The sequence below is a fragment of the Ostrea edulis genome, chromosome 3, assembly GCF_947568905.1.
Source record: "Ostrea edulis chromosome 3, xbOstEdul1.1, whole genome shotgun sequence".
In the NCBI taxonomy this organism is placed as follows: Eukaryota; Metazoa; Mollusca; class Bivalvia; order Ostreida; family Ostreidae; genus Ostrea; species Ostrea edulis.
The window spans coordinates 54,188,789-54,199,487 of record NC_079166.1 but is presented as its reverse complement, the minus strand read 5'-3'; the positions used below and the strand labels follow the sequence as shown (position 1 = coordinate 54,199,487).

At 34.5% G+C, this 10,699-nt stretch overlaps 1 protein-coding gene across 1 annotated transcript in view; it reads right to left on the bottom strand.

The window, feature by feature from the left end:
- Positions 1–10,699, bottom strand: part of LOC125673153 (dystrophin-like) — a 155,277-nt gene that overhangs the window by 31,698 nt on the left and 112,880 nt on the right. Inside the window, exon 51 of the mRNA XM_056158146.1 lies at positions 917–1,086. Within this exon, the coding sequence (XP_056014121.1) occupies positions 917–1,086 (170 nt within the window). The remainder of the gene's footprint in view (positions 1–916; positions 1,087–10,699) is intronic.

The following is a 10,699-nucleotide window of genomic DNA, read 5'->3' as shown; positions in this document are numbered from 1 at the left end:
CAAATCTTCATCGATCAGTCCACAGGTAAAGGTAATATTTTGTGCACTGGTGCTTCAGTCATATGGCAGTTTTTGTGTTCACAGGTGTTTACAATTTTTTAAATCCTTAACAGAAATCATCATTCCCATGCATTCATGACCAGTGTCTACCTCCATTTGGAGAGATTTAGCCAGGTGAAAGTCTTGGCTCATTAATGCAGGTTACGAGATAAAACTCAAATTAGTCCAGATAAGACGCACAATTAGTTTCGTCATCCCCCCCTGTGTGACTGTGGAGGAATACATGGAAGGGAAAAGTCAACACAGAGAAAATGGCATTTAAAGCATTCCAAACACCCAGTTTTCCTGCTCCACAATGACTGCGCAATGTTTACTTATCCTAAATATTTCATTTCTTTTGATTTCAGTTCAACTTGATGAAAACGTCAAAGGTAAAATTTTGACTGGCATATAGACCCAGTCCAGGTGTTTTATTATCGAAACAGAGTCACACCCTGCATAGATTACAGTGCTTTATTTTCTAATGAATTTCCTAGTTTTTCCAAATTAGGAATATCAACCAAATGTTTTGGACCTATAGATCATTTACAAAATCTAAATGTAACATGTTATTAAACTATAAATGTTCAGTGTACGTTGAAGTAATTAAACTGATGCGTCATTCATATATCATACTAAAAAAATCTCCAATACATCTAATATTTGTTACTTGCATGTGTAATCAACTTTCACACTCACCTAAACCACTACAAGTACTTTTAATAATACAGACCATCCAACTTTTAGAATAAGATTACTATCATCTTTGAAAAATTCCATGGATTGTTCTTGCTACACTATACCAATGGATTTATGGATCACTATTCCCCATCACTTGAATTCCATGACCCCCCCCCCCCTTTAAATTTGTACTAACCTGATTTCCATGGACTTTGTCATGAGGCTGATCCACCTCTGGTTCATCTCCTCGAGGCGTCGGTGGAGAGCCTGAGCATCGCTCACTCCCATGGTTCTCGTCAGTCGATTTCCACTACTGTTCAGAGATTCGTAAGTTGTCTTGTTCGTATCAACTTCTGCTTGAAGGTCCTACAGAAAACAAATGGTACATAGTGTATTATTGTGTTATAATATCAACACATAACATATTGTAAAATTGCAAATACATTTAGCAAAGAAAGGCATAGAGACTGGTTGATGGTCTGGTATCCCTAAATTGTAGGAGAGATCATGCAGATTATTAATGTGGCAGACTGGCAGGTCGCAAATTGCAGATAAATTTCATTATAAATTGGAATGTACATTTTTGTCAGAAATAAGGAAACAGTTGCAGGGTAGTAAGGATTGTAATATTACACAATCTGATTAAAATCAGCTCCTAGATCGGCTTCTTATTTCTTATTTTTTTAATATCACTACACGATCGTAATTTTAATCAGATTGTGTAATATTATAGACCAAATGTATTCAAATTCTGTGAAATAATGAAGATTTCAAATACCAAATTACTGAAAAATGTATGTTTATAGATGTTTAGTCTGCCCTCTTTAATACTCTCCCCAATCAATACTGCAGTGCATCTGTCATTCTCTCTCCTTCATCCTTATATTTTATATACATGTAGATATACCGCTGACTTTGAGTATCTGTAAAATCTTACACTGCACCTTCTTGTATATACTTCTATTAGTGGTCCCAGAGAAATAAATGAACTTCTACTTGAGATGCATAGATAATTAAGCTTTGATTATTATAAGCCTGGATTAAAATTGCTGAACTTCAATTCAATTTGAGAACATTTTTTTCCCAACTTTTTAAAAATTATCAAAGAACAGCATGATGTCATTACATTGTTACAAGTTCTAGCTAGTGTATGAAATTAAACATTTTTAGTGTATCAAATCAAACATGTCAGTTAATTAGTAAAGTGAACTTCAAGGACTAGAATATAACAAAGTATATCCGTTTTTGATCCTAATGAGGGTAAACTTTCATGTCTTTGGTGAACAATTAATTAATCAGTGTATATATACCTTACATTAAATGCATACAATATCAAGTTACAAGAAAAGACTTCATCAACCATTAAAACCATGCTGTCTTTCATACCTGAATCAAAAATGCCAATTTTTCATTTGGAGATCCTTTATCATTAACTTGTTGTAATCGATCAACAACATGTCCTTTTGTTGCTACTGTTTTTGTGGGATCAGAATCAGGACCAGAATCAATTCAAAGGAGGCTTTTTATGAGAAAATGCTCAATTTATTGGGCTTGAATTACCTCTTTGGTAAATGTAGCGTGGAGTATTGAATGTAACAAGAGCACCCAGGGAATTCATTTTGGGAAATAGCAGAAGCCCTGGCTTCCTGAAATATTTCTCTGACATCCAATTCACTGCTGTTTCACCTCTTATGTGAAAATCAGGGTATTATAATAGTGCTAGTAAAGTAAAGTAATTATTGTACATTAATGAATTCAACAGAACTTGTATAAAATTAGATTACGTTTATAAAGCTTTTGTATAAAATGTTAACTGTCATATATCATATAAGACTGTCATTATATTCTCCCTCTCGCTCAGCCTGCAAGCACAAAATTGCATTTCATCTTTCTTTGTAATATTGACATGCATGTACATATATACTGCAACATGACATTTGTCTGATAGGAGTTAACGAAACTTCAACCTCTCCAAGCAGTCTCCCCACAGAGAGCACTGATCCCAGCCTTATCATCCATTATCTAGTGTTGTTTCATTTTAAATCTGGCTTCATCCATAACTGCCCCAAGACATGGGAGGGCTGGTGACAGGCAACATAAAACAGTGCTGTGGCCCTGCATGTTCAAACTTCAGATAAGATAATATAGAAAAAAAAATGTATATAGCCAGTCCAGCTTCAGGCAACACAATATGGATTTATCTACGTCTCTCAGGAACAAAAACCACTGACCTATTGAACCTTAAGGTCACCAAATATTCCATTGTTTTTATTAGCAAATCTTCTTGTCCTTCCGATATCAAGGTGTTTCCTCCGATAAATTATCAGAGTTTATGATGAGTTTGGTTGCATCTCTAATCAGCCGTGTTAACTGAGCATAAATAATACATAAACATTCAAGATACAGCATATTGCTCATTAACATCTCGCTAAATCCCATACACGCACTTTAGAGAATACTATGTTGTACATATAGCAGGTACTTAGATTCTGCTGCTGCCCAGGAATTCATTAGTATTCTGCAGCATAAAACCAATTAATCTACTGAGTTCACTGTATGTCATTATCAAGTCTTGCAATTAATGACAGTAATCCTCTATAGTCCACTTTCATTCCAAAATGAGTTAGTATAGAATCTTCACCAAATTAATAAACAATCTCATTGCTATCAAATGCTTTTCATATGCTCATGAATGCCAAGAATATGCATATACACACAGGGATACATACAACTTCGGCAAATGCCATCAAACTCTGACTTGCCCGCATTCAAATAATTGACAATCTTTTTTGATAACAAAATGAATATTAGTCAAAACTCCTTATATCATAATATGATTCAATATCATTAAACTATAAGGAAATTTTCAGCCTTGAAATAAGCACACACAGGTGATGAATTTTTCTTCCCTCTTAGTATTTGTATGACATGGGACCTGCACATTCACTATAGCATCCCTTCTTTATTCTGCACAAAAGGCATGCAAGCCCCACTTTATATTGTGTTTAGGGGAGGAAAATATGACCGAATAATTTGAATTACCAATAACAAATGACGATGCACCAGAAATACGGTACAAATCGCACCAGAGTGTGTTAGCAGCCCAACTATGACTGCCGTGGAGCCTGAAACCCTTATTTCATTTTCAATTCATATTTTTGCATATATTTTCAATCTGTGGTTTTTTTTCTTCATATTTCCTTGAAGACAGAAGACTCTGAGAAGGAAATTGCCTCAGTCAGTATTGCTATAAGACCATAATTGAGATAAGTTGTACGTAGCCTCAGTCAGAGTGTTGTTATAAGACCATGATTGAGATAAGTTGTATGTTGTTTCAGTCAGAGTGTTGTTATAAGACCATAACTGAGATAAGTTGTACGTTGTTTCAGTCAGAGTGTTGTTATACGACCATGATTGAGATAAGTTGTACGTTGTTTCAGTCAGTGTTGTTATAAGACCATGATTGAGATAAGTTGTACGTATATAGCCTCAGTCAGAGTGTTGGTATACGACCATGATTGAGAAAAGTTGTACATTGTTTCAGTCAGAGTGTTGTAATACGACCATGATTGAGATAAGTTGTACATTGTTTCAGTCAGAGTGTTGTAATACGACCATGATTGAGATAAGTTGTACGTATATAGCCTCAGTCAGAGTGTTGTTATAAGACCATGATTGAGATAAGTTGTACGTAGCCTCAGTCAGAGTGTTGGTATACGACCATGATTGAGAAAAGTTGTACATAGCCTCAGTCAGAGTGTTGTTATATGACCATGATTAAGATAAGTTGTACATTGTTTCAGTCAGAGTGTTGTAATACGACCATGATTGAGATAAGTTGTACGTATATAGCCTCAGTCAGAGTGTTGTTATAAGACCATGATTAAGATAAGTTGTACGTAGCCTCAGTCAGAGTGTTGTTATATGACCATGATTAAGATAAGTTGTACGTATATAGCCTCAGTCAGAGTGTTGGTATATGACCATGATTAAGATAAGTTGTACATTGTTTCAGTCAGAGTGTTGTAATACGACCATGATTGAGATAAGTTGTACGTATATAGACTCAGTCAGAGTGTTGCTATAAGACCATAATTGAGATTAAAGTTGTATGTTGCCTCAGTCAGAGTGTTGTTATATGACCATGATTGAGATAAGTTGTACATTGGAGGGTCGATTATATTCAATATGACTTAATCATTTAAGTAGAAAGTAGAGGAAGTATAAAAGCAATATTAAGTGGAAAATACTACCAAGGATTATCCAAAGCATAAATGTGTGGCAAAATCATGGAATAATGAATTGAGAATTTAATATTCTATGTAAGCTATATCAGTAAGATATCGCATTCTTTAATACGGAAGTATTCACTTGCCTGATTATAGGCATGTCTTGCTTGAAAGTTAATTCTCAAACATTACGAATAAACAGAAATATACCAGAGTTACTTATACTTCAAATGTTAGGATTCGAAGATCTGCAAGGCATGTATCACATGAAATATGTAAAACATGTCCAAAACCTTTGGCACCAACCTGTTCTCATTTCACTGCAGCGAGTGAGGTGCATGTGCGAGATCTCAAATCTTGAACAGGTTTAAATGTTGTGTTCTCGCCATTTGGGTGCATTAGGGATTTACAGGCGAACATGAACTCAAGTCAAGAACGAAGGTTTCAAACATGATCATTAAGTGTAAGAATTAATGCTCCCTGCTAAATTTCACATTATTGATTATTTACAACTGAACAATGCAACATTTTTGTTATCTATATTATTTGAATGAAAAGTAAAAAATCATATGCCACCCCATTAGATAGAAAAGTTGCGAACAAATCATATGGTACATTCACTTGAGCAAATCATGCTACATTAACTTGAGTTTTCCCCTCCCCTCATATAAGATAAGCCTCCTGGAGTATTTTTCTATTTACACATTCTTAAATAACATCAAACAGACAGTCAATGTCTTTGCTTTGCCCTGACTGCAAGGAAGTAAGACAGAGGAAGCAAAGCAAACAAATATGTAATAGAACATCGGAAAAAATTCCTCTCCGGTAGCGATTGATGAACAGGATAGACCTCCATAGTGGGGAAGATTAGCTGGAGGCAAGATTCTGAATTTCAGCAGCTGTTAAACTCAACCAAGCTGCTTTAAATGCGTAACTAATGACACATTGTTTAAACTGCAGATCTTCTATAATACTTGTGTTTTACTAATTTGATAGGAAACAGGAAGTGAAATTTAAAAATAGAAAGCATCTAAAAAATGATGCACTTCACAAATATTTAAAAATTTGTTAATTTGCAATTTCATCTGTAGTTTTTGTATTTTTCCTTTGGTTAAGACAGGCAACCCCTAGCTCCCCCTCCCCCTCTCTCTCCCTTTCTCCATCAAAAGAAAGTCTCAATTTCCTCCTATATAACCTTACTGTTTCATGTGGCAGTCTGAAATTTGGTAATCTTTAATCTTTTATAATTTTCCTGTTACATGAGAAACATGAACTCTCACATGAATGAAAGTTTTCAATATTTTCCTTCAGCTCTGCTGCACATCCATTAACAATTATACTCTGTATTCTGAATGTGAAAACAGGAGAAACAGAGTTTATTATTGCTGTTAATGTATTTCCCGATCACCAGAATTATATTCCTCTAATTTGATGGAAACACACATCTCATTGCTTCTTTAACTACTCCTGTGTACTTTTATTTGTCTAGAATCTGATACAAAGAAAACAATGTCATCTTATATGGGTAGACCAGTCTCTGATAAAGAAAAAAATAATCAAGCCACAGCAATGAGAACCTTGGATTACAAGTTCAAGAAGGTGCGGTGACACTTTGTAATTTATCTCTAGTCTGATGTGTTTTCAAACAAAAAGGCTCTTCTCTCTCTCCAGCTCTCTCACAGACAAGCTACACATTGTGCTTAGAATCTGTCCATGTCCCTTTCTTCTGATGAATGTACCATAAGACATACAGGATTGGCTGGTTCCCTGTCCATGACTCTTTCTTCTGATGAATGTACAATAAGACACACAGGATTGGCTTACAGTTCCCTGTGCTCCATTCACATCCTCACCTTCCTATCCTTCTTTTACTATCATCTTTCAAACCACCTAGTAATCTGATCTTTGATTTCTTTTATCATGGAGTGAGAACAAATGTTTACATGATGCATTCTATAAAACACTGTAAGGGTGGGGGTGGGGGGTGTTTGGTTCATCAGTCATTAAATCATCATTCCTAGATTTCTAGAGGCAGTGGTGATGTTTGTTGTTTTATGTCCTGTTTGAGCTTTAGGTGCAATCTTGACCTATGCATGGTGCTTCCATGCAGCCATAGGGCTCTTTATAATCATGTCAACGCATTCTGTGAAAGCAGAACCTCCTTTTTCAAGGTCATATCTGAACGACCATGAACATATAATTCCTAATGAAGGAGCTTGGTGTCTTAGTTCACAGCTACAAAGCAAACTCCTTTAAACCACTAGACTACTATGACCCTTAGATAATGATATAGAGGAAGATGATGACAGAAAGATAGAGGAAATTAAGACCAACATTGGGGGAATGGATTTTCACAAGTCAACAAACTGCAATTCTCAACACAATCTTACTCAAAATATCTCTCTGCATGAACTCTTCTTCAACTGCATACAAAAAACCTTTTGACCAAGTTAAAACTTCTGCATTCAAGAGGCCAAATTTGTCTTTAAAAAGGGGGTTCAACTTGCCACTACAACATTTATCAATACAATTATCAGTCTCTCATTCCCTTAGGAGTTTAAGCAATCACATAAATTCAATTACATTTAAAGATATTTTCCTTGATAACATTAGAAAGTGTCCTTGATGTTTATGTATGTAAAGATTTACCTTTCATTTAAGATCAATATGTTTACATTTAATTGTCAATTTAATTATAATAAGAAAAGTTAATGCTATATAGCTTAAAGGTCAAATAAAATTGAATTAAAAAGAATTATTCAAAATACATAGTAACTATTTATGACAAATTCATTTCTGACATCGACCACTGACAAAGGCAATTTCATTTATTTTCTGATTTAGTATTCAAAACATGGATCAGAGAGTTCCTGCATTTCTTACCTGTTCAAAGGCATTAAGTATATTCCTGATGTTGGTACATATTACAATCATCTCTGGTGAGAAGAGAACACACTGTGGTGTTGAATATCTTGATTTTGCCAGAATGAACCACAATTACAGAAGACCCACAAACTAATTGCTTGTCATTGGATTCCATAAAGCTCTTTTGAACTTATTGTTTTAGGGGATGAAATCAATCGATGCTTTTCCTTCTTTTACTAACCAATGTCACTGGTAAACTCTAAGTCGCCAAGCTCATATACATAACAGAATATCTGAATAATCAATTAAAGGTATAAAAATGTAATCTCATTCACTTTCCATTCATGAATTTTCCAATTTTCTGTCAGAAGACACCAAAGATATTAAAATCCTCCATAGGCCAGATAAGACATTAATTGCAGGTCCCCATTTCACCAAATCAATCCTTGCACAGCTAATACACAAAAATTAGCAGAAAGGCACCACATCAAAGTCTATAAGCTCTGCTTACTTCAGGTACAATTTGCATTCCTGCATTCTCTCATTCCTCCTCGTAAGTTTACAGCACTTCAACAATTGGCCTCATCTTATCTCCATAGGCATAAAAATAATTCTAATCAACATTATTCACCATTTACCTATGTGGATGACCAAAAAAAAAAATCACCCGGAATTTAATTGGGCTAATAACAAAAGCTCACCCATCCAAAAACACTTAACCGTCAATTCCTCGGCAATTCACACAACTCTACATCCAATATAAATCGTAATTTTCTCCCATACGAGAATCTCAGATTACTCCTCAGTGTATCTGTATGAAATTGACTAACATAGGTGAATAAAAAATTCTCAGGTAATTTGACTCGCCATCGCTGATATGGACCAATCATCAAAGGCTGCTGGAAGCACCACCGATTCCCTGACCCTCAGTCAATGAAGCATATCTTTGTCCTCAGAATGTATTTGTGTTGTTTTGGTGGTTTTTTTTACCAAAAAAAATTTCCCACAAAACACAAGTTTTACTCTAACTGTGGACTGCTTCAGCAAGCTCTCTATAGTAAAATCTTTCCTGAGAAAACATCACTGACCTCCCGTGATGAACAAGTTCACCGTCAAACATACCTTTCGTATATGTATGCATCAACTGAGGCATGTAGCTTAGTAATTGCAGAATGACTCTTGCTACTCATGCATGAAATTCTCCATCATTCATAAATTGGATTTTTATTGACATATCTCGTATACACCATGTACTATAAATATAACAGTATACATTTGGTGCACTTTAATCTTCTCTTTAAATTTTGTACATCTCAAAGTATATCAGAAACTCTACACCCCAAAATTAAATCTAAATCATTATTTTTGTGAACATTATTGGAAAGCAGTTTTGTATTGCTTTACAACTGAGGAACAATTCTTATTCAATCAGAATGCATTATGCCAATCTCCTCATATTTCAATGAAGAAAATTTGAGTCCCTAAGTTCTTAATCTCCATATCATCAAAATTTACATCTGAATGATTTTTCATGAGAGAGAGAGAGAGAGAGAGAGAGAGAGAGAGAGAGAGAGAGAGATTTAATTCATCATTACAATCTCTTTTCTGAAAAAAGAGAGAAAAAGGTTCATTTCTGAATAATGGCTGCCTGTATATATACAGATTATCTCAGAATCTGACAGTTCAACACATACAAATCCTAACTCAGACATTGAAGGTGGTGGGTATCCCTCCAATGCTGTCCATAGATAATGCCTATGTTACTGTCCAAGATTGATTATCTTGCCAAGGGAAGTAAATGTGATCTACATACTACAGTCTACTCTGTAATTAACACAGAAAAAGGTGTAAATAATTACCGGTGGTTCTTGACAGGACAACAAAACTACACCCTAAGGTCAGTCTTAACTGGGAGCATTATGTCTACAGGTTATGTGAACTAAAAGAACAACAAACGATTCTGCTGGAACATCAATGTAAATTACAGTGTTAACACACCGAGTATAATGTGTATATATGTATAGGTTGCACATTCTGAGGAAGTATGTAGTTATTCAAATAATCCTTCAGTCTAAAATCAATTACTTTGGAATCATTTGAATTCATGGTTTGTCAGGGGTGTAACTAACCATATACATAAAAACGCAATTGTGGACACATTGTATTCCCTGAAGGGAAAAACATGAATAACACCTAGTAACTGTTTTTGATTGATGTGCTACTTTTATATATTTTTAAATTAACAGTTGAAATAAAACAGGAATATATAGTAATGATTTTATTGTTCCAGATTTGGGAACACCCTTAATACTAGGTTATGCAAGTTTTTCCTGCAATGTTTTTGACTTTCATCTCCCATTTCACAAACCCAAGAAAGACATTTTATCATCTACATTCTATATCTTTATATATTTTTTTGAAAATACTATCAAGTATGTATCATACATATCTATGTTATTGATATGCAAGTTATTTAAACATAACAACTCAATATCACATGACCTTCATTGTCTCTATATTTGGTAACGATTTCCATATATTTGAACAATAGTAAAGGAAAATAGTCCAAACATCAAGGACAAATTCTAAATGCCAAAAATAAACCGTCATAGCAAGAATGAATATTTCATTATTTTACTTTAATGAATTGCATATTGATCTACAAATGTCACTGCACACTGCATTGACACATTCAGATTTTGTTTATTCTTATTGTACAATGGTAAAAAAAGTAGTTTGTATGTTCGTAGACAGACATGCAGGTACTAAAAAAAAACTAACTTACAGGTAATACAAAATGTGTCTAATTCTTTGTTGCAAAGGACAAGATGAATGAATTTCAATAGAAATCAAGCAGAGAACACAAAGTGAGTGTAAATATTACT